At 35.0% G+C, this 25,344-nt stretch overlaps 1 protein-coding gene across 6 annotated transcripts in view; it reads left to right on the top strand.

The window, feature by feature from the left end:
* Nucleotides 1–23,558, top strand: part of SPATA17 (spermatogenesis associated 17) — a 231,316-nt gene extending 207,758 nt beyond the window's left edge. For 2 of the 6 annotated variants that reach the window (XM_054520376.1, XM_063725202.1), the window contains exons 10-12: nucleotides 19,195–19,277; nucleotides 23,286–23,319; nucleotides 23,430–23,558. In XM_054520376.1, coding sequence (XP_054376351.1) covers nucleotides 19,195–19,275 — 81 coding nt within the window. In that variant the 3' untranslated portion in view covers nucleotides 19,276–19,277; nucleotides 23,286–23,319; nucleotides 23,430–23,558. Of the gene's footprint in view, nucleotides 1–19,194; nucleotides 19,278–23,285 lie in introns of all 6 variants that reach the window. The other 4 variants (XM_054520381.1, XM_054520388.1, XM_002809449.4 and 1 more) reach the window with 2 other exon arrangements.
* The last annotated feature ends 1,786 nt before the right edge of the window (nucleotides 23,559–25,344 follow it).

Raw genomic sequence — 25,344 nt, 5'->3', positions numbered from 1 at the left:
TCTCTACCAAAAAAAAAAAAAAAAAAATGAAATTTTTTTGATACATGGAATATATCATGAAGCTTTATTTAAAGAAGGGCATGGACAGTACTTTTTTTGAGGCCTTGAATATCTATGGCAGAGAGTTCATTGTCCCTCAGTATCAGTTTTTCCCTTTCTCTGAACCAGAGGTCAGCAAACTTTTTTTTTTAATGGCCAGGGAGTAATTATTTTAAGTTTTGATGGCTACAGGTTTATGTTACCACTACTCAACTCTGCATTGTAGCACAAAAGCAGCCATAGATTATACATAAATAAGTGGGCATGACTTACATTCCAATAAAACTTTATATACAAGTTAGGCAGTGGGCTGGCTTGGGCCTGCAAGCTGTAGTTTTCTAATGCCTTTTCTATATAATAGAACCTTTGATTTATAGTGTGTACCTGCATGCTGAAATTAAAACTACATTTATCAGCCACTTTTTTTACACTGTGTATAGCCCTGTGACTAAGTGCTGGAAAACGGAATATAAGTAAAAAGTGTGAATCCAGCTTCTAAGAAGTATTTACCAGGATTTTCCCCTATGTTAGTAAGTCTGATGATGTAGAGGCCAGCTAAAAGCAGAACACTCACCAAAAGAACTATTCAAGCTAGTACATTAGTCTGATGCAGTTCCGTAGATACTGGTAGAAGACAGCAGCTTCCTAGGTCAGAGATTTTATCCCTCACAGCAAAAGCAATAGCCTCAAATCCTACATAGTGATGCAGAGAGTCAGGAAGGCCTGCATATGCAAGTATATCATAGGCAAACAACCCCTAGTATAGGAAATTTACGACTTTTATAGGAAGCAGTAAGCAAGGCTTCTCTGCCCTGAGGGAAACCAGGCACATCACAGGACTAAGTGATATGTACTGGGGAGATGTTACAGGATTGGCAATTGCATAAAGAATTCTGAGGAGTGGCCCAGGTAAAAGAATGGTGAAGACTTTATGATTTTGGCACATTCACCAAGACTCGTGGGACTCGAGTCCCAAGATGGACTTCCTCTTCCTAGTGTGTTTTAAAAAAACGAGTGTCCTTCTTTCCTCCTTGTGGCTGTCTGGAATGGGGTATTTGAGAGCTACGGATGGACTGACATCTTTAATCATGATACAATCCTTGAATCAATGTAGGCCACAAAAGATAAAGCAATAACATAGAAGAAACTTGGGGACCTTACACTATAAAGTATCACATTAACTCTGGAATTTTGAGTAAACTTCTTTCTTGTTAAGTCACTGTTAATCTGGGCTTTCTAAGCTAATCCCCATTAATACAAAATCTAGGAATGCCTTTCTGTTGCTTTCATATGTAAGTGACAACTAGAGTATGTCTAGAGTACCGGGTTCACAACCTTTTTCTCTTAATAGTTATTAAGTCATGATTATCAATTAGTTTTACAAATTAAATACCTGAGATAAGACTAATTCTTTGATTTGTGTGGGTGGAGGAGGCTGTGCTTTTTGAATTTTTTTTATTCTAAAGTATGACCTTCATCACTAATTCAACTTGAAAATTAGCCAGTTATTACCTACATAATGAATTTTAATTCTTCCATTGTAATCTTAGCTTATTTTCTCTTTTGCCTAACATCTCTGACCTTATAGTTTCTATGTATGTCTGGTCCTCTTATTTTAGCCTCTTTTATTCTTTAGTCTTTGACTCTGTTTTCATAAGTTGGTTGAAGCTGGCAAATATTCTCTAACACTTAACTTTTCTTTAGGTTCCTGCAGAGGATGACTTTCAGTGCCTGCTTTTCATCCATGTCTTTTAACATGTGGACCTATTTTTCTTCCATAGGCCTATATAATTGTTTCCCTCTTATCCCTCTCCTATTTTAAGAGCACTAGATGCATTCACTATTTGCCAACATAGAAGGCCTGTGGTTTTAGCCCTTCTGTCTCTTTGGATCGAAGCCTCTTTCTAGGCTCCAGGTGGAAGGCAGCCCAACTCACTTGCCCCATTTCCTAGTTCTCCAACAAGAATAATTGATGGAAGAGATGGGAAATTATACTTGTAACTGGTACTGCCTTTACAGCTCTCTGCATGGCACAGAGACCCTGCATGTAGTGAGTCTCTGTGAGAGTGGGTTGCTTGACCTGTATAAAACCCAGAATACTGCTTGGTTTCTGCAGCTCAGCAGTTTTATGTTTTCATTCATTATCCTGAACTTTCTTTAAGAGATTAAAGTTTCTCTTAAAAAAAAATGTGCCCTAAAAGAAATTCAATTTTAATGCTTGTGGTGAGGTCAAAAGAAAGTAAGGAGAAGTTCCAGAGCAGTTTACTTAGACTAAGAATTATCTTCCATTGTAAAGCATCAAAAGACTTGCTGGTATAATTAATTGTGTGAGTACCAGATCCTCTGGTGGAGATAATTATTTGATCACTTTTTCAGTTCTACCCATAAACACATAGATGTTAGTAGTAGTTGTTTACAATTTCCCCCCACTCTCCTCTGCCAGTTCTTCCATGTGCTTATTAAAGATGGAAAAGAGTGTTTTAGGGGTCTAAACATTAATATAAGATTTCTTGGAAGAGCAAATTCTTCTGCTAGCCCAATTAACTAGCCTCTATGATAGAAAAGAACTTAATGGAACACTGTGAGGTAATCACATTAACAGACTAACAGTTTTGAAAATTTGGATAGGCCCTACCCATATAGTTGGAGAGCACACAAAACTAATTGAAATACTTTACCATTAATATCCAAGCTCTTGGAAACTAATGGGATTCTAGATATATCATTAATGGTAGTTAACACCTATATCGTAATCTATATTAGGTAAAAATATGTCAACATAAGGGATATATGAAGCATTATGCATTAATATCCTAACCTACATTGCTAAAGAATGTTTTCATAAAAGAAATCTACAACTCATAATTATTTCAGTCTAGCATATTAATATGTTCATGATAAAGTAGAGTTTCAATGTGATTTCAACATGAAACAATTCTTACATGTCTTTTCCTTTCTTAAGTGAATATGTATTTGTCAACATTTTACTTGGTAAAATTACATAAAGTCGAGAACATTCTACCTCTTATTTGTTAATAAAGATGATATGAATTACCTGTGGGGGATTTTCATTCCTTTCAAGCACGTTTAGCCTATCAAGCTTAATTGAAAGACTTTTCCTACTAGTAATTCATCTTTATCTTCAAGCTGCTAATGGATAGAAGAACATGTTAATGCTCTAGTAAACTATTTTTGCCTGTCCACATCAGAACTTCATGTTATATATACTTGCTATTTTTGTACCTGATTTATTTATTCTTTTATTGAATTACTTTTATGTTTTTATAAAAAGGGCTTTATTAAATAAGATAATAGTTTAAGCAACATTATAAGAATGGTTAATTTACTTAACAGGTCAAAGTTTCTGAAGTGTAGCAACTTACATATAATTCATTTACTAAGAATATAACATTAATTATTTAGTTTTACAAGTGCAATTTAAAAAGTGATATCAACTAATCAGCAGTTATTATACATTGGTCAGCAAAAATATACTTGCTCTTTATTTTATTTCTGATAAATTCTTATTTGCAGAACAAAAGCAGTGTAAGTCAAGACAATACATACACAGTTGAATTTCACTTTATTCAAGATATTATTTTTCTCCTAAATTGTGTGACTATGTCTATCATAGAGTTTTAAGGAGGCAACAATTATTTAACTTGTTCTATTCTATCCTCTCAATCTTTAATTTTTATATTGTTCAAAAAATAATAATGAAATAATGTATTAAATATTAAGACTAAATTTTTGTATGTATTAAATCATATTCTTGCAGTTGACTTTCATTTATAAAGTCTAAATAAGTTAGTTATATTTATGTGTGCTTTGAATGGTAATAGCAAATAGACATTCCTTAGGATTTTGAAAACCAAAGTTAACCTACACATGTCTTTTATTTCAGATTCAGTAAAGTTCAAGGGCATCCAAGTATGAAATAGCTTGTGAGGAAATTCACATTGCTTTCTTAATTTGATTTAGTTGGGGGAAAGGACACTGGTTCAGAAAATAGAGCTTTTAGAATAATTTTGGTTGAAATATAGACATTAAATATTGTGCATAGATTAGTAAATGTGAACATAATTTTCCCAAAGCTTGTAGAGGGGGTTGGTATTAAAGTATACTAATTTCCGTTGACTATCTTATCTGCATTCTAATATGTTTTAATATCTAGACTTGCTAATAGGAAATGTAAAAATGTTCAGATGTAGGTAAAAATTAATAACACAAGAGAAACCACATATTTAGGTATTCAAGATAAATGTAACTACATATTTTGTATAAATGACTTTAAAAATACATCAGGCCAGGTGCCAGTAATTCCAGCCCATTGGGAGGCAGAGGCAAGCGATCGCTTGAACCCAGGAGTTCAGGACCAGCCTAGGCAACACAGTGATACCCCATCCCTACAAAAAATAAAAAAATTAGTTGGGCATGGTGGCACACACCTATAGTCCTAGCTATGTGGGAGGCTGAGGTGGGAGAATTGTTTGAGCATGGGAAGTTGAGGCTGCAGTAAGCCTTGATCGATGGTACTACTGCTCTCCAGGCTGTGCAACAGAGTGAGACCCTGTCTCAAAAAAAAAGGACATAAATTACCAAGAGGAATACAGTTGATAAATAAGTGTCCAAGTAGAAAGGAAATATAATTCTAAGAACAGTAAATATTTGGTGCACTTATTTTTTACTTTATTGATATAAAAGTTAAAACATGCATAAAGAAAAATATGTTCAAAGATTTGTAATGAAAAGTGGCAGACTGCTAACTCACTCTTTCCCTACATGTCCAGGCCTCCTTTTCGGAGGCCACCACTTTCAGCTCTTTCATGTTCCAAAAAATAGGCTATCTCTCAATTTATCAATTTCTGTGTTAGCCATTGACCTTCAACTACGGTAGATGAGGATTTAGCTCTTATACTATCATCTCCATGTTTTCTTAGAATATATGTCTTGAGTAAGCAAATATTCAGCTTTTACTTTTTTTTTACTATGTAAAGATTGTTTCTTATTAAATCAATAAATGTTCCATGATGATGTTTCTTCTGTATAACTTTTTATATTCCCTGGAGTTATTACTTACATTTTTCTCCATTTGCATAATTTTCTTCACATCTCTTGTCGAAGTTTCTCCACACCCTGTAAAAATCTTTCAATATAATCTTTCTATCTGAAAATTTCATCCTACACGTAATTGATAAGTTGTTTTGATGTGTAATTGTATGTTAAGAGTTATTTCTATTCTGTTTGAAGCCATTGTTATCTGTCATTCTGCTTTGTGAAAAATTTTCTTTGCATTATTTCTTTCCTAATTCTTTTTTCTTTGTTTTCTCAGATCTTTTTTACTGGAGCTCCTCTAGTCAGAAATGAAATTTTCTAATAGCTCTTCAACTTCTTTTTGAATTTTATATCCCCTATTTCCATTTTATTGTCCTGTTGTTTTACTTTCTAGGAGAGTTCTTTGATATTAAATTCCGGTTTTTCTATCAACTTGTGTTTTCTGCTCTCATATTTTTACTTCACTAAAGCTTTTTTCTTTTTAAAATAGCAGCTTGTACTTGTTTAATGGATGCAATATCCTTTCTAATGCTTCTTAGAAAGTTTATTTTAGATTTTAGTGATGCTTGGTTCTGCTTTTTGCATCATCTCAACTTCATCTAAATTGGTTTTTTGTTTAGTTATCTCTCTCTCCATCTTTTATGTTAGCTGATTTCCTCAGACATCTGTTGATCTTTTGCTGTTTTATTCATATTTTAAAATAAGGCACAGAAATGTTAGTTGAATTCATTGTCCTGCCTGAGCCAGGTTGACTGGTGGTTTTTACTGTAGAAGTGACTTTCTGCAGATGGGCCAGTACCTATGGCCATTCAGTGTTTCTAAAAAAATTTCTCTAATCTCTTGCCAGGTGTGCAAATATTCTGGGAATTGGTAATTGAGGTGGTGAGTAGGATGCTGTTCTCACCATTCAGTATGAAGCCTTTCACTTAATTTTCAGTATAGTGTCATACCTTGTGCCTGGTGCCTGCTGCTCACCCAGCCACCAAAATCCCCCAGATCATAAACCTCCTGAACCTGAGGGGAGGAGGGGAGGAAGATTTTCCTGGAGTGTTAGAACCTAGAGGGAGCTTGGAGAGTGTTTTTTTATGTAGGCTTTTAACCAATCCCTGTGCATCATCTATGCCTTCTGAGATATCTGAAGATTCCAATGCCTGAGGGTTTCTGGGTTTAAGTAGGAAAAATAGGATAGGATGTCATTGGTGTCCCCCTCTGAACAGGTCACTGTTCTTCATTCCTTGTAAGTCTAGTACCACTCCCTGTCTGTTTCCCAATATAAGTTATAATTTGGGGTCGCTGCTGTCTGCTGGTTTCACTGAATATGTAGCTTACTGGATGTTTACAATTGTCCACATTTTTTTGAATGTGGGGAGGTGGGATGCATCTCTGAGAGGATGAGACAGGGCAAGAAATTCACCACCATCCTAAAACTAGAAGTCTTCTAATGAATAATTTCAAAGTACAGTTGTATACAACTTTTATAGAAGGACTTTTGAAATAATGTTTTTCCAAAAGTATAACATCCAGAATTTTTTTTAATGCTACCGTGCAACAAAACCTTTATTAGCATTTTGAACAGGTTCAGCTATTACTGAAACTTGTAATTTCTAAACTTAAGTGGGGGCAGATGACAATAGTGCAGCACAATGCCATCACTGGGCACTGCAAATGCAAGACTGAAGAATTAACAACCACATCTCAGACGCTGGACCAGGTGCAGGGTCGACTCTTTCTGGATGTTGTAGTCAGAAAGAGTGAGGCCATCTTCTAGCTGCATGCCTGCAAAGATGAGCCTCTGCTGGTCGGGGAGGATGCCTTCCTTATCCTGGATATTGGCCTTCACATTTTTGATGGTGTCACTGGGCTCCACCTCAAGGGTGATGGTCTTGCCAGTCAGGGTCTTCACAAAGATCTGCATTTTGATCTGTTAGAAGATATGAGGATGCTGCGAATCGCCAATCACGTCCAGCCATAGGAACACCTCCACACCCTCACCCGACAAAGCCATTCACCCATCCAGAATATTTTATTCATACATATAGTTTTCATTTTTATGTATATTTGAATGTGGTAGATGTAGGATGTAAACACAAAAGCCTGAATTCTTCCCCCAGGAACCTTACCATCTAGTGGATGAGATGAAACTTGCAGGGGGAATTACTGTGATGCAAAACAAAAAAAATATAAAAGAACTGTGAGAAAAGTATGATTATGCACCATAGGCGTTCAGGGTAGGGAAATTTAATTTACATCTGAAGAGAGAAGGATTTCCTGGAGGAAGTAGCATTTTTACTTGAGACTTAATGTTTGGGTAGGATTTGCACCTACTAAGAACTTAATAAATATTTGCTGAATATAATTAATGCTCTTCAGCTTTGTTGGTTTGACATTTTTCTTTTTACTTCTGTTAACGGTGAATATTCTTCAGTGTGGTGTGTCAGCAGCAATCAGTTTCACTTATTCTTGTCTCAGTTTTCCTGAGAGGAATTAACAGAAACACTTCTATAGAGAAAATGCACCATTCAATGACAGTTATTGATACATCCTATAATTACAAAAAAACTTTCCTGTGAGAATTCCATTATATTAATGATGCATGTATACTATTAAGAATTATAAATATTGAGTAAGAAAACTCCAGGTTCACATGTTCCCAGATGTTATTTTGGGGCTGCTAGATTAGCAATTTTTCAAAAACATAAGCAGTAATTAGAAATCTTTCATAATTTCTTTTAGAAACAGCACTTGATTTTAATTCTTTCATTTAAAAAATCTTGTAAGAAAAAACTGTGACAGAATTATTGACATTTTTATAGCTTGACAAAAATTAAGCATAATTAAAATGAAATATTTGTTGCATAAATTAAACTGCAATTAATATGTTTTCTGTAACTGCTTGAAGGATAAGATTAAAATGGTGTTGTTAGCAGACTCCCTGCTGTGAGACTAATTTCTTGATTTTTATATCACACATTATCAAACACATTCTCACAGTAAAAGAGTAAACCAGCAAGTAGAAAACAGTTTGATGAAAATAGTATACAGAAGGAGATAAACTGCCTTTTATGAAGACAAGGCAATATTGCTTTTTATTTTGAGATTTGATGACTAGTTGATTTGAAGGTTCTGATTTGCACATTTAAAGACTTTAAAATAAGTCTAAAGTTGCCCTTCATTTTAGTTAGCTATGCCTTTTAAATTAGCCAGCTTAGTGTTTCAGGAGTATTTGCCTTTCCAGGAGGTTATTAGAAAATGAACAAGATATGTTATGTTATGCAACAGCCTCCCTTCCAGCTACCCAGCTAACCAAGAAATAATAATAAATCCCATCACAAAAACTTAAGCATGAACAATTTCAAGAAAAATAAGTGAAAATGTACCCTGTTAGCTCTCCTTTTGGAGAAGGATCACTTTTCCTCACCAGAGCCCACAGTTATGAAAAGAATACCTGACATTGACAAAAGTTAGTTATTGCCATCTTTAAAAAAATTGCCAGCTGACACCTGCCCAGACAATGCATCAAGTGTTATTTCTATGTGAATTTTTTTAAATTACTTTTTAACCTTAGATACTATTTGTGGTATCAATGAAAGAAATAGGTAATCATTATTAATAGTTCTCTTTATTTCTGCAATGTCTCTCTTGGGCATTGCTGCCTAAAGAATATAAATACACCAATGGGAATTAGAAATTATGGGCTAGGTATCATTCACTGGCTGGACTATTATATACTTCTTGCTTGGGGGCTGTGGTGAAATCAGTGCATGTTGTGTGATGACAACATCAGGATTTGACAGTGACTCTTGAAAGAAGTGAAATTAACACAACTCTTTCCATAGGCAAAACTATGGTGCCCTTCTCTTGCCACCTACAGAGAAAAGGCATCTGTTTCATTGCTTGATGCTGTGGCCCTACATTCTGCATTGCAAATCCCAAATGCATTAACAGGTTTCAGATGTTGGAAAACTTTCCCCCCAAAAAAATCTTAAAGCAAATAAATCAATCTTTTTAACATAGTTTATACGGTTTTGGTAACGAGAAGTGATCCTAGTGTTACAGTGACAAATTGGTGACTGTAACTGTGAGCTGAAATTGCATGATTACACTCTCACCTCCTTCGGGTTTGTCCTCAAATGGCACCTCAGAGTATCCTTTCCTGACCACCTGATTTGAAATTCAAAGCCGTTTCCCAATTCCCTCAGTCCTTCTCCACTACCCTGTCTTATGTTCACAGCACTTATTATCATATAACTTACTTGTTTCTTGTCTGTCTCTCCCACTGGAGATTTAAGTTCCATGAAGACAGGAATTCTTGCATGACTGGTTCATTGCTGTATTCTCACTGCCTAGAATACTGCTTGGCTTAAGTAGGCACTTGATTAATATTTTTTAAAAGAAAGAGTGAATGAATAAATGAATGTTTATAAACCAATCCTTCAAAAAGAGCAGAAAGAAATTAGTTTAACAAACATGATTATTCCTGATGATAATATGAACATCTAGGTTTAGTAGAGGATCATGAGAGTACTGTTTATAATGCTTCGCTTATTCATTACCTTATTTTTTATGGCAGTGAAATTACACTTAAATGAAAATTATTTCTTATTAAACTAAACATCAGGTTATAATCTATATATGGTTAGTGTTAGTGTTCATAAAGAATTATTTACAATTCACCCCTTAAATAATAGTAGAAAATATTTTCAACTCATTAGTTCATTTTATGTATTCATGTTCTCATTCATTCAGTGGCTTGTTCAATGTTATTCATATCCCAGGAGTCATTGTATCTGTGATATTCTGGTAGAATATACAAGTTTATGCCATAGTGAGTGTGTCATGAAAGAGCTTGACTGTCTTACAGCAATCAATTCTTGTTATCTGCAGTAGTTATGTTCTATAAAGTCACCTCAAACACTGAATTGGTGAATAATGAACCATTGTTCCTACAGGGAAAATAAGATTACGTTTCTGCTAGACTTTGGCCGACATTTTTGCCAACCAATCAGTGCATAATAGTGTTTTATGTGTGCTTCCATTTAAAAACACCCTAACTGACGTATATTTTGACTCATTAGCATTGAACTTGTGGCCAATAGCACTATAACTCATGCTAGAATGAAGCTTATCTAGCATGTATGTTCTCCACGTTACACTTAAGGAACACTAGGCAGAATTTCAGCAGTACACTTAGGGTTGTTAAAAGAAAAACTTCAGCCAAATTAAATTTAAAGGAGTTTAATTGAGCAATGAAGGATTCGTGAATCGGGCAGCCCCCAGAATCATAGCAGATTCAGAGAGACTCTGGGGGTGCCTCATGGTCAGAACAAATTTATAGGCAAAAAAAGTAAAGTGACATACAGAAATCGGAAGTGAGGTACAGAAACAGCTGGATTGCTTAGAGCTAGGTGTTTGCCTTATTTGAACACAGTTTGAACACTCAGCAGTGTATGAGTGGTTGAAGTATGGCTGCTGGGATTGGCCAAGACTCAGCAATTGTTACAGGCTCATACTCCTAAGTTAGGTTTTCAATCTTGTCTACCCATTAAGTTAGGTTGCAGTTCATCCACAAAAACACTGCGAATATTAATTTTGAGGTTACAAATAAATTTTAGCAAGTTGGCAAATTTCAAATAAGGAATCTGTGAATAGTGAGGATCTCTAGTAACAGTGTTCTTATAAAGAAGTCATCATTGAACACACCATCATATTACGGATAAATCTAGGCATTGTCTTCCTCTCAAAATAGGGTCACTCTGAGAAGTCCTGTATTTCTATTTAAACAAGATTTAATATGATATGTTTCAGGCCCTGTGATGGTACTGGGAACACAACAAACAAAACTGATACAGCTTGCCTCTCCCCCATAGATAAATCTGTCACTAATTCTCTACTGTTTCTCTCTTTCCTGATTTCTGTCATTCCCCCAAATACTTTGAAACCCAGGTAATTGAATGTATGGAGCGACCTGGCACAGCATCTACTAGCTGGAAAAGGAAAGATTTCCATGTGTGGACTTTGGGAGGACCCTGATGATGTCCAGGGCATGCGACTTCCATTTTCTTCACTTGGTTTCTAGAGTGACAGGGTTGAGTGAGAGAGTAAGGATGTGCTACTCCAGAGGGCTCAAACTTTTAACAAGTTCATGGTTTCCCCAGGGCCACATCTGTTTATTCATTTATTTAGTCATTCTTTCAGCTAAATAACATTTGTCAAGTCCCTACTTTGTAGTAGACACTGTGCTAAATCCTGGGAATACAACTGAACAAAATGTAACCTGGCTTTTAGCAGTTACTCCCCTTCTTGATCATTTTCTTGCAGTACCTCATTATTTAGATGCATTCAGTTTTTCTCCTAGTAAGAAACACTTAGTGTCATAGTAGGAGAAAACTTAGGAATGCTACAATCCCAGTATCAATTGTTCTTCCCCATTTCATTTGGTTCTTCTTAAACCATTCTGATACTGTCTCTGAACATTTTTGCAGCATATTTTCCCACAGATTAACCACATGCAAGCCAAATGTTCCCTTTAGTGCCAGTTTCATATAGCCTTTCTGCTTTTTAAATTGGCACATCTTTGTATATGAAAATAATGTTGCTGGAATATCTTACCGTGGTATCACCAGCTCTATGATAAAACCACTAACAGGCTACAGATCATTCTAACTAACACATTGTATCTAGTTAGATATTCGATTTCAGGTACTTTTATTTAGATGACATGTTTTTGTGTTTTTGGTTGTAATTAAATAGTTGAAACCACATTTTCATGTTCATCTGCCTTTCTATATCTGCATCTGTTTCTATAATTAAATCTATTCCTTCTGATATATCTTTACATCTTGTATCACTTTTATTATGGCCTAATACATATGCCACTGAGTACAATGAACTGGTCAAACAAGGAACTCAATCATTTATCCTTCAGTTTATATGGCTGTCATGTGGGCCTGTCAAGTCCGTAAAGATGGGGAAAGGACTAAATATGAGAACTAAATGAGAGAAAGACAGAAGGAACTATTTTGTTGTTGTTGATGTTTTGAGATGGAGTCTCTCTGTGTCGCCAGGCTGGAGTGCACCGGCATGATCTCAGCTCACTGCAACCTCCGCCTCCTGGGTTCAAGCAATTTTCCTGCCTTAGCCTCCCGAGTAACTGAGACTACAGGTGCGCACCACCACGTCCAGCTAATTTTTGTATTTTTAGTAGAGATGGGGTTTCACCATGTTGGCCAGGATGGTCTCAATCCCTTGACCTCGTGATCTGCCCCCTGAACCTCCCAGAGTGCTGGGATTACAGGCGTGAGCCACTGTACCTGGCCGACAGATGGAACTATTAAGAAGGAAGATACAGTATATAAAAACAGGAAAAGAATCAGTGGAAACTCAAGGATAAGTTTACAATTTAGATATACCCACTCTGAAATAAAAGCAGGAATGTGTATACTAAAGTCAAATATAAATGAACTTTGATTAGCAACTATTTAGGATTATTCATCTACAATTTTTTAAAAGTGTACTTGAGTTTCTTAGTTTGAGAATAGCTAATGCTTGTTAAGTACTTGCTATGTGCTGGACACTGTTTTAATTGCTTTACATGGATAAACTCATGTATTTATATTTTCATGTTATTTTATCTGTTTTCAAATTAGGAAACAAGCATGGCAGAGGCTAAATAACTTTTCCAAGACCACAAAGTCCTTAAAGATAAACCTGGATTTCAAACCCAGGCAGCTTGACTCCAAAGCAGTATTGCCTCTGAGTAGAAGTAATAAGAAAGTTTTCACATGACCCCTGCAATCACCAGTGAGACTCTGGGCATCACACGATATGCAAATGAACTTGGTTTCCTGTTTAGATTCAGACTGATAATGCATCATCAACTCATCAGCTAAAATTTTCTTCTCTGGGAACATGTACAAATGGTTTGATTGAAGAATACATAATAAATCCTAAATCTCTGAGCTTTAGAACAACACAAATAACAAAGATTGAATACTTGAGGATATTTTCCTGAAAATAGTGAACAGAAAGAAGGGGATAATTCCTACAACTTTTTCCTGTATATTCTTTTGTCAGAACTGTAGAGATCCTCATGTCATCACAGTTTTCTACATGCAATGAGAGCAAAGTTTGACCTTGCAGGAATAATGCCAGGTGATCTTTTAAACCTGCTGTAAACTCTCATTTAAAGAGTCTGTAAAGTCTCCAGTGCTAACCAGACTTAGTTGAAGTCTTGTTCAGGATATAAGGAAATATTTTTGATTAAAATAGTATTTATACGTAGCCAGAAGTTCTTGCCATGCTCCTTTTTTCTAACTCTAGTAGAAAAATCTTTGCCATATTTTAAAGCTGAATATATAAGACATTATAAGCTAGCTGAAAACTATGTGCATAACCCTTGATTTTCATCTTATCGCTCTAATCTCAAAAGTTTTGTCTCCTATGGTGTAACAGCACTGTCCTGCTTACTAACATTGAAGTATTTAAGCACTCAGTTGTGAGTATCTGGTGAAAAGCCTTAAATAACTAGATAAACAGTGCAGCTGCCAACCTAAAGTAATCTTACACTTAGGGGGTGAGTGGCCCAGGAAATGTGCTCTTTGTCATTTTGACTTGGGTTTGAAAATGGACCTGGGCTGCATTCCAGCTCAGAGAGCCGTTCACTTCCAAAGACTCCTAAATTGTCCCAAGGAGCTCATTTTGGCAGTGGATTATTTGTGTTTGGCTGGGCATCCTAATAGCAGAAGCTGTCTGCTCTGGCAAGCAAGGGCTATGGCAGCATTTAAAATTACCATCCCTAGTGTTTTTTCTTGATGAGGTTATTTTTCAGAAAAGCAGTTCCCCAACCCCCATTTAAAAAGTGACACTGTACAAGTGTGCAGGTGGTTTTCTTGAGCTCATAGTTTCCCATGATCGGATGACATGTTTTATCATATCAGAGGCAAATTTTAAACAAATGCTAATCAACACCAGATTTCTCCCAAAACCAAAGTTCTCCTAATGGTATCTTCACCTCTTCCTATACCAGAGGTCACAGTTATTGGTTGACTAGAGCTATGTAAGAATGTGAGATTTTAGATTTAAAAATAAGAGCAATAAAGGGTTTCTAAAAGATTTTGTTTTGGAGGACATAGAAGGTAGGTACTTGAAGTGGTCAATCCTTGTTTATCTGTACTATTGTCTGACACTAGATAAGACCAAGTTTTGGTTACCATTGGTTGGAAGCTAGCATAGTGTCAGACACATTGCAGACACCAAAATGTTACTTGAATGCACAAAAGAAGGTCTAACTCAGAATTAAGTGATGCTTCATTATATCAGATGAGTCCAAAATTAAGTACACAAGAAGATCCACAGAAATGAAGAAAATATTAGAACTTCTATTTATATTTATTTTTATCTCATTTGTATATATATTTAGCATTATATTATATTCCCACAATGTTACACATGGATAATTTAACACAAATGAATAGGCATGTATTGAATGTGCTTATTGAAAATAGTTTTACTGATGACATGGTATCATCAAAGTCCTGTTTCACCACATTATCGCCCCAAAATTAGTCTCCTGTAAGTGCCGATGGAATTGATTTAATTTTTGAAAGAACATGGTAGGTATAATATGAATAGACTTCTATTATTTAAGGAATGAGAGAGGTAAATACTAGTGTTAAGAGCCAGATAGTTTGTCTTGTTTAATCACAATCCTGTGATTAAACAACAATCCTGTGAGGTAGATATCCCCATTTTACAGATTACAAAACAGAGTGAGTTAGGAAGTGTTTCCTGTGTTTCTATTTTCTAGAACAAATTATAGAAAATAGATATCATTTCTTCCTTATTGGGTAGAATTCACCAGTGAAACCATCTTGTCCTTTTTGGAAGCTTATTTATTATTGATTCAGTTTTTAAAAATAAAGCTGGGCATGGTGGCACATAACTGTAGTCCCAGCTACTTGGGAGGCTGAGGTGGGATGATCTCTTGAGCCCAGGAGTTCAAGGCCAGCCTGGGCAACATAGCAAGACAACTTCTCTTAAAAAAATTGTAAAATTATAACCAGGCATGGTGGCTCATGCCTGTAATCCCAGCACTTTGGGAGGCGAAGGTGGGTGGATCACAAGGTCAGGAGCTCGAGACCAGCCTGGCCAATATGGTGAAACCCCGTTTCTACTAAAAATACAAAAATTAGCCAGGCATGGTGATGTGTGCCTGTAATCCCAGCCACTTGAGAGGCTGAGGCAGGAGAATCACTGAACCCAGGGAGATGGAGGTTGCAGTGAGCCAAAATCATGCTACTGCACTCCAGCCTGGGTGACAAAGTGAGACTCCGTCTCAAAAAATAAATAAATAAAATTAAATAAAATTATATATGTGTATAAATTTATATATAGAGAGAAAATTATATAGAGAGAAATTTTTATATTATACATAAATTTATATATAATTAAAACATGTAATTTTATATATAATATATAAAATTGTATATAATATAAAATTTTAAATATATTTTAAAATATTTATATACATAATATATAATATATAATTTTATATATTATGTATATAAATAATATATGTAAAAGTTATATCTAAAAATTCTCCATATATAATTTTCTATGTGTATACATTTATTCTTCTCTATATATGTAATTTTCTATATATATATAAAATGTATTTCTATAGGTATATAATCTTATTTTATTATTTTTTAAGAGAAGGGGCTTGCTATGTATATATATAAAGGAATATTATGAGGAACTCTGTCACCCATCCTGGAGTGCAGTGGCACAACCATGGCTCATTGCAACCTCAAACTCCCAGACTCAAGCAATCCTCCCACCTCAGCTTCCTAAGTAGCTGGGACTACAGCTGTACAGCACAATACCCAGCCAATTTTTAAACTTTTTGGGAGATGGAATCTCACTATGTGGCCTAGGCTGATCTCGAACTCCTGAGCTAAAGCAACCCTCCCACCTTGGCCTCCTGAAGTGCTAGATTATAGGCATGAGTCACCATGTCTGGCCATAATATTTATCTTTTTAACACTCATAGGATTAGAAGTGATTGCCCATTTTTCAGTCCTGATATTAGTAATTTGTGTCTTCTCTCTTTTGTGTTGGTTCACCTGGTTATGAGTTTATCAATTCTGCTGATGATGTCAAAAGCAGGCTTTTGATTTTGTTGGTTTTCTCTATTGTTTTCCTGTTCATGATTTTATTGATTTTTGCTCTGATTTTATTATTTCTTTGCTTCTGCTTACTTTGTAATTAATTTGCTCTTTTTAATATAGTTTTCTAAAGTGGAAGCTTAGATTATTGACTTTAGATTTTTCTTCTTTTCTAGTATATGCATTTAGTGCTATCCATTTTCCTCTAGGCACTGCTTTTGCTGCATCTCACAAATTTGATGGGTTGTATTTTCATTTTTATTTAGTTAAAAATATTTTTTATTTCTCTTGAGACTTTTCCTTTGACCTATGTGTTATTTAGAAGTGCATTGTTTAGTCACTAAATATTTTGAGATTTTCCAGCAATCTTTCTGTTACTGATTTCTAATTTAATTCCACTGTGGTCCGAGAGCAGACGTTGTATGATTTCTCTTCTTTTAAATTTGTTAAGTTGTGTTTTATGGCCCAAGATGTGGTCTGTCTTGGTGAATGTTCAATGTGAGCTCTGTAATAATGAGTATTCTGCTGTTGTTGGATTAAGCAGTCTATTGATGTCAATTATATACAGTTTTATGGTAGTACTCTTCAGTTATATTCTGCCTGCTGGATCTGCCAATTATGGATAAAGGGGTGTTGAAGTCTCCAACTACAATAATGAATTTGACTATTTCTCCTTGCAGTTCTATCAGTTTTTGCCTCATAGATTTTCACACTCTATTGCTAGGCACTTTATTACTATGTAATGAATGCTCCTGTTTATTCCTAATAATTTTCCTTATTCTGAAATCTATTTTGTCTGAAATTAATATAGCTACTCCAGCTATATTTTGATTAGTGTTAGCATGGTATATCCTTCTGCATCTCTTTACTTTTACTCTGTGTTTTCACATTAAAAGTGAGTTTCATGTAGACGACATATAGTTGATTCTTGTTTTTTATCCAGTCTTGTTCTTTTATTGGTGCATTTAAACTATCCACATTTAAAGTGATTATTAATATAGTTGGATCAATATATACCAAATTTGTAACTTGGTCTTCATTTTCTTATTTGTTTTGCTTTTGTCTTCCACTCCTAGTCTTCTCTAGTTTTAAACGTTTTATATGATTTAATTTTCTTTCACTCTTAGTATATCAAAATTTTTCTGTAGTGATTGTTCTAGAGTTTGCAGTATACATTTATGATTAATCCCAGTCCACTTTCAAATAACACTATACTGCTTCAGGAGTAGTGCAGTTACCTTATAACAGATTATTCCTGATTCCTTCCTCCCATTTCTTATAACATTGCTATCATTCATTTCCCTTATCCACAAGCAATAATCATGAATGACATTGTTGTTATTATTATTTAGAACAAAGACTGTTATATTTTAGGTCAACTAAGAATAAGAAAAATAAAAGGTTTTACTTCATCTTCATTTATTCCTTCTCTTTATTTCTTTATGTAGAACTGAATTTCTAACCTATATCATTTGCCTCTCACTGAAAATTTCTTTTAACATATCTTGCAAGGCAGGTCTACTTTTTTGAAAATTAAATAAAATATTTTATATATATATATATATATATAAAAATAAAGGTATTCACAGTTCTGAGTTTTAGTGTTATCAAGTTGCCAACATAAAAAGTCACTGATGCTTCATGCAGATGTCTAAACTCTATATGCTCAAATTCAAGAGTGATATGAACAATTTACTATTGCAAAAAGTAAAGATGTCACGTGCATTGTTGCAAATACTGTGCTGATTTCTGATTACCTCCAGAATTGTAATTTGTAACAAAAAGAAGGCAAGAATATAGATGCTCAGCCCCACAGGAAAATGATATTTCATTATGTAAAATTTCATTGCATTTATGCTATCCAAGAAGGATTTCATTCATATTAATTAATTTGCCTTTTATCTAAGCATTTTTATCACTCAAATTCTCTTTGCACTCAAAAGCAGTGTCTGTCACAACCCACCATCCTTCATGTCACTTGGCCATGACAAACACAGAGCAACAGATGTGAAGCTTTTCCCTGGGGCTTGAAAAAGCATTAATTGTAGAAGCAGATATTTAGGGTTAGAGGCTTTGTTGTACCAGACTGGAGAACGAGATCTCTAGTGACAGAGACACCCTCATGTCCACATGTTCTTTAATACATTTATTTTCACATGTGTTTGTTATATATGGGCCCTATAAAGAGCTGGACTCAGGGAATAGGTCTTTTTCTCCTATGTTTTCTTAAGAAAAAAAAAAAACTCAGCCAAAATTACCTTTATTAACAATAGACCTCCTTTCCAAGAAGAAACATACACCGTTATATAATCTGGTCATTTGTTTACAGCATTCATTGTTGATTTAGTGTATCTTACCTTTTTAATAACTTTACCTGTTTTAACATGCATGAAAAGCATCCATTTCTATGCTCAATCAAATGCTGTTTCACTGGTTACACAACAAAAAATGATTTCTTTCCTCTTCCTTCTGGAGTCCTTTACCATTCATTTGAATAACTTCTAAGGTAATGAACATAGTCTCTCCTCTATGATAGTGATTTGGGCGTATCACCTTTCCATTTCCATTCATTCAGTTAACAAATATTTATTGTGCAGAAAACAAAGTACCAACCCCTATGAAGCCAAGGTAAAAAATTTAGATTGTGACTCATTGAAGACAGGTGGATATGCCTGATGTTTGCATTGCCCAGACTTGCTTGCAGGTGACATCCATAACTGTTAAAGACTATGTGCCAGGAAATTCAGTATGCCTGATTCTCAACTGATAAACCTTCAAAAATTTACCTGCTAATTTTGTTTTGAGAGTATAATGGGAAATTTGAAGTGCAGCTGAAAGACATCTGTCTAGCGATTTAATCTAAATAATAACAATAATGATAATAACATAAAATCGTTAAGATCTCTGTGGTAATCTTTGAGCTTTTTCCTCCTAGGATTTCCAGACTGTATTACCATCATTTGAGCTCTTCTCGAAGTATGGAAAATTATACTCAAAAGCTGGACAGATTGTATAAAGGTATGACATTTTGCTAAGAAGTAATTCAAAAAGTATATTAAATAACACTTAAAAAATCAAATGGGGTTGACTTAACTATCAAGCATTTTAAAAACCATGTTATAATAATATTTATATGTAATAAGACTCCATAAATTTCTTTCATTATAGTGTCATGGTTTTCAACATTTAAAAGATCATGAATTTTACTTTTCAGATCTCTTCTCCAAAATGAGCCAAAAATACATTAAGAAATAGAACATTAAAAATCTAAAATACTCTTTTTTTTTTTTTTTTGAGACAGAGTCTTGCTCTGTTGCCCAGGCTGGAATGCAGTGGTGTGATCTTGGCTCACTGCAACTTCCACCTCCCGGGTTCAAGTGATTCTCCTTCCTCAGCCTCCGGAGTGTCTGGGACTACAGGCAGTGCCACCACACCGGCTAATTTTTGTATTTTTAGTATTTTTAGTAGAGATGAGGTTTCACCATGGTGGCCAGGCTGGTCTTGAACTCCTGGCCTCAGGTGATCTGCCCTCTGCGGCCTCCCAAAGTGCCAGATTACAGGCGTGAGCCACCATGCCTGGCCCTTAAATACCCTTTATCTTTAACTAATACAATAAATAGTTTTACACAATACGGTGAAAAAATACTGTTGGTGCTCCAAAGCCAAAATACTTTTCAGTGCTGTGTTGATACAGTATCATTTCAAATATTATACTGAATAATGTACATTATTTGAAGTATGAAGTATCTTACAATACCAAAGAAATGGAATATAGAATTCTGATTATCAATGTTTAGAAGATAAATAAGAACAAAGGTAACCATATAAAATTCAAGAACAAAAAATAAGCTCTCAATGAATACTGTATTCAGTTTCTAAGGCATTTTAGAATACAGCAGTGGTTACAATTGAAGTGTGTCTAATAGGAGCTATTGTGACATTTTCAGCCAAATTTAAAGAACGTATTGGGTGAAGACAGCAAAGATCACTGCAATTGAAGGAAAGGGGCAGAAATGAGAAATCATACTAGTTAGAATCCCCCAGCTATCCTCTCAGACCAAGAACCAAGGAGAAAGCACTAGACTGTTAGAAAGAGCACAGGGCAGATTCAAGGCAAAGTTCCTTCGATTTTATGTTACTCTTTCCTCTCTACCCACTGAGTGCTTCAGTTTGGAAGTTAATATGTTAAATGCAGATACCAATGTCTATCTTTTAGCTACTCTGAAGGAATACATGAGGGAAAATATGAAATATTCTGAGCTAATAGAAAATGTGTATATAATACCAAGTGGAATTTCTGTTTCAAAGGTTTATAAAGTATCATTACCCATTGGAGCATTTATCTGGTATTTGAGAGCCAGAGTATGAAGTAATGTAAATAAAATGTCTCATATTTGTGTGTGACTTCAGCTTTTAACTCAAAGATATATCAGTCCTGTTTATGATAATGAAAGATTGAAAATAACTTGAACACTCAATATATGTTAGTTAAATAATAAAACACATACAAGGCGGTACTATGCAGACAGTAAAATGTTATGTCTTTACCCATTAATTTTTAAAAATGCCTACAATATATTTCTAGGAAAAGAAGACTGGATTCAAAGTATGCTGTGTAGTCTTATTTCACTTAAATATATACATATGTGTGTGTATACATACATATATACATATGTGTGTATACATACATACGTATGTATAAAAACACACTTGCACACACTATTATATTTAATATGTATTGTATACGTTTGTATGTTGCAAAAGTGTTAATGGTGGTTATCTCTGGGTGGTGAGATTATGAGTACTTTTTGTGGGATACTTCTTTTTAGTTCTATTTTTTGATGTTTTAATGCAACCAGATGAAAGCCAAGTATTAAAACAAAACACTCCAGTAGGGACTGTTTGCTCTACTCTATCAATTACAAAAACATCTTGACTTTATTCTATTTAATCATAATAATTTAGAGGCAATTATCTTTTTTCTGAAGATGAAATAATTACTTGCTAAATTATTTATACAGAAAGACAAAGATGAGTAACAAATGGTGTAGATTATTTTTAATTAAAAAGAATGTGCAATGCAAAGGCACAAATATGTTATGGATTTTTTTAATGTTTGCCAACTCTTCTTTTCAATTTTTAACAATTTTGTGAATTGACAATATTATAAAAATGTCATCTCCTTTTCTTTGATAGGAAATGAATGTCTAGTGTTTAATTTTGGTAAGTGAAGGGCAGCAGCCTTAGCTGAGGCTCTCCTATTAAGATTTAATTTCGCCAAATACAACAAAGTGCTTCTGCTCTTTGTAAAAAAAGGCCAAGATGGGGACACTTGCACCAAACTGTTGAATAAAGATGCCGTAGTAATTTTTAGAGCTATCTATTTGATTGCTTCAGCTTCAAGGTAGTTCATCACTTCACTATAATTCACCCGACATCGCCTTTTACACCCAATACTACATTTTCCCATCAGTCCGATTAGAAATAGTGATGCCTTTATCAGATTAATCTTTCTTTCTTTTAGCATGTCTAAGTTTAGGATAAACACTGCCTGTACCTAGCTGTTATCATTAATGCTCTAAGATTTAAACCACTGAAAAATACATGGAACTAGATCTTAAACACACACATATTTTAAAATCTACTGTCTGACTAGGATAACATTACTCCTTTTAGTGTCTTTAATTTGTCTTTTAAATGGTCACTATTTGTAACTTTCAATAGTTTCCAAAAAGCAGTTTGATCTAAATCAGAACGTGCTGTGTCCTGTCAAGAGTGTTTTGCTATCCTTTTAGCTCCATTTATCTTTCCAGGCAGAGTCTCTTTAAACATTGTTGTGGAGAAAAATTAGCAAGATAAGGTTAAAATCATTGGTTGTAATTTTATGAATTGGATAATGTACCCGATTCAGTCTGGCATCAATGTGAGTTTTCCTGCATTACAGGCTTCTCAACTTCCTCCAGTTTGTCTTTGCAAAATGGGCTTTGGTCCAGGCTGTCTTTCTGCTAAAAAGTGGTTCAATTTTGAGGCCCAATAAGATGAGTTTTAATTAAATTATTTGTTAGGTTTGAAAAACAATGTACTTTTTCTCCTTTTCCATAGGAATTTGGCATATGAACAACTTCAGCTAAAACAAATAAATAAATAAAATGAAAAATAAGTATAGTTAGCACCTGGATTGGGAAAGGGGTTAAATGCCATCGTCTTTTTTCCAGAGGGAATAAGATCTTAGCAACTGTGTATGGAAAAAAGTTCTATGAGGGGAGAGTAATAATTAAGCATATAAGTTATATGTGTGCCTGTTAGGAGTTAAAATTTTAGTTTAATAAGAAAAATTATTAAATTTTGTCATTCAGTTTGGTGTCATGTGAACTTGTAACCCTTTCAAGTTTTGGCATAATGAATTGGCAAAGAGAAAAGAATAAAGGTATCTTCAGCATCCTTCTCCTGGTTAAATTGTCTTTGATTAAAAATATTATAACCACCCCACCTACCTGTATGAAGATGTTTTGCTGTGTTTTTCCATAATGGAGGCAGATTTGCTAGATATTCTGTATGTCTAGTGGCACACATAATCAAGATTGGCTTTTTTGTTTATGGTTTTTTGTTTGTTTGTTGTTTTTTTCAGAGAGACAGGGTCTCACTCTGTTGCCCAGGGTGGAGTGCAGTGGCGTGATCATAGCTCACTGCAACCTCAAACTCCTGGGTTCAAGTGATCCTCCTGCCTCAGCCTCTTGAGTAGCTGGGATTACAGGTACACGCTCTCATGCCTGGCTAATTTTTTAATTTTTTATAAAAATGGGATCTTGCTGTGTTACCCAGACTTGATCATGATTGTTCATGAAGATCTGCAGTAGTGTAGACGGAGAGCAGAGAACAGGGCTAAAAATGATTCAAGTCCGGGGCTGTGACCTCCTAACATTAACTGAACTGAAGCTAAGAGAGGAAGACTTAAATAGAGAATTTAAGAACTCGTGTTTCTGAAGTTCTTTTTTTTTTTTTTTCATTTTACTGTTTTGTTTTCAGAAAACAGAAGATGAAATGTAAAACTGAGATTAAGGTGTGAAGTGAGTGTGAATAGAAGACCCAACACTGCCTGGAGTCCTGGATTCTTCCACGTCTGATGAGTGACCTTGAATCTCTTAATCTCTCTAGTTTTCTCTCTCTTAGGTATCAGAAGAAGAAACTGAAGCCATCTGCATTTTAAAACTTAACAGTTCTGAAAGGAAAACACAGATGAAGATCCTGTAGGAAATATACTTGCTATGATTCAATAAACTATAAAATTTTGTAGCTGTATTCATGAATTAATTATTGTGTGTATGTATTTGAAATCTCTTAAACATATCTTTTCAAAGAAATACTTAAACTTGAGTCTTTTACCTCTGAGAATGTCTGTCACAATCACAGCCCCTGGTGACCAACAGTGCCATAAATGGTTCCCCTGAAGTACCCATATTCTGACCCCTTCACCCGGGTCGCAAATGATGAGACCAGTGTTGGGTACCCAAATTAAGGGCGACTAACATGTAAGTAGAATGATGAATGGTTTGAAGTGTAAATTGTGTGAAATAGTTCAGCATAAAAGCTCTGCCCTGAGAAATAATGACTGATTAGACCAATTAGAAACCCCTCAGACTGTTGAACTTGAGACACACAGACACAACAGACACAGACTAGTGGGTGTGGGAGAAGAAACACAGGCACTCTCAAATAGAGAAGACATTTGCAAGTCTCTGCTGCCAAGAGAGCAAAGAGATAATCTGGATGCCAGGGCTGTGTCAGATCCTGCATGGCTATGAACTACAGTTGGTTTCCAAAAAGCTGGGCTTTTATGAGGTTTCTGTTTTTTATGTGATGCTTAGATTTTCCTGGAATCCTTGGAAGTTAACTCAACATTTGAGGTTCCTATATCCTTTAATCCCATCCCATGTGTATCCTTACAATAAAACTTCCTGCTAGAGGTAGGCTGAGGGAATCTTTGTTTCTTGCATCTGAAGAGAATAACACTAAAATTATTGCATATGATTTGGGGGTTGGATCCAATGATAGCACAGAGGGACAGGAAATGTGATTTATTGACCATAAAAGCTTTAATTTAAAATTGTTGGCCAGCGAAACCCAGACACTGGGAAATGTTATAGGCCAAATGATCTGTTACTTCAACAAATAAATTACAAAACTGAAGGGAAAAAAAGGAACCTATTAAAAAGACATTATCTATCAATCACTGTGTGTGTACAGTTTTGAGCTCCTGATTTAAATAAACAAATTGTAAAATAAAAGATCTTTTGAAACAATTGGAAGTTTGAACACTGATTGGATATTGGTGGTATAAAAGAATTATTGTTATTTTTTCAGGTGTCATGGTATTGTTTTGGTTTACAAAGTTATAGAGATAAATGTTGAAATATTTACAGATGCGGTGATACGTTGGCTGGGATTTAATTTGAAAGTCAAGAAGTGAGTGGAAATACATATACTCCTCCTCTTATAATTGGTTATGTCCCAATAAATCCATTGTAAATTGAAAATATCCTAAGTTGAAAATATTGTAAGTTAAAAATGCATTTAATACAGCTAACTTACCAGACAGCTTAGCTTAGCCTCACCTACCTTAAATATGCTCAGAACACATACATTAGCCTATAGTTGGGCAAAATCATCTAACAGAAAGCCTATTTTATAATATTGAACAGCCCATGTAATTTATTGAATATTGTACTAAAAGTGAAAAACCGAATAGTTGTATGCATACTCAAAATATGGTTTCTACTGAATGCATTGTAAACCAAAAAGTATCTGAGACAAGTCTCTTTTTTTAAAAAAAATTTTCTGAGACAGAGTCTCATTCTGTCACCCAGGTTGGAGTGCAGTGGCATGAATTCAACTCACTGCAACCTTCACCTCCCAGGCTCAAGCAGTCCTCCCACCTCAGCCTCCCAAGTAGCTGGGACCACAGGCATGGGCCAACTTGCCTGGCTAAATGTTTTGTACTTTTGGTAGACACGGGTTTTTACCATGTTGTCCAGGCTGGTCTTGAACGCCTGAGCTCAAGCGATCTGCCTGCCTCAGCCTTCCAAAG

Source organism: Pongo abelii, chromosome 1, assembly GCF_028885655.2.
Source record: "Pongo abelii isolate AG06213 chromosome 1, NHGRI_mPonAbe1-v2.0_pri, whole genome shotgun sequence".
Classification (NCBI taxonomy): domain Eukaryota; kingdom Metazoa; phylum Chordata; class Mammalia; order Primates; family Hominidae; genus Pongo; species Pongo abelii.
Note: the sequence above shows the minus strand (reverse complement) of the source record. Positions and strands in the feature narration are given on the sequence as shown.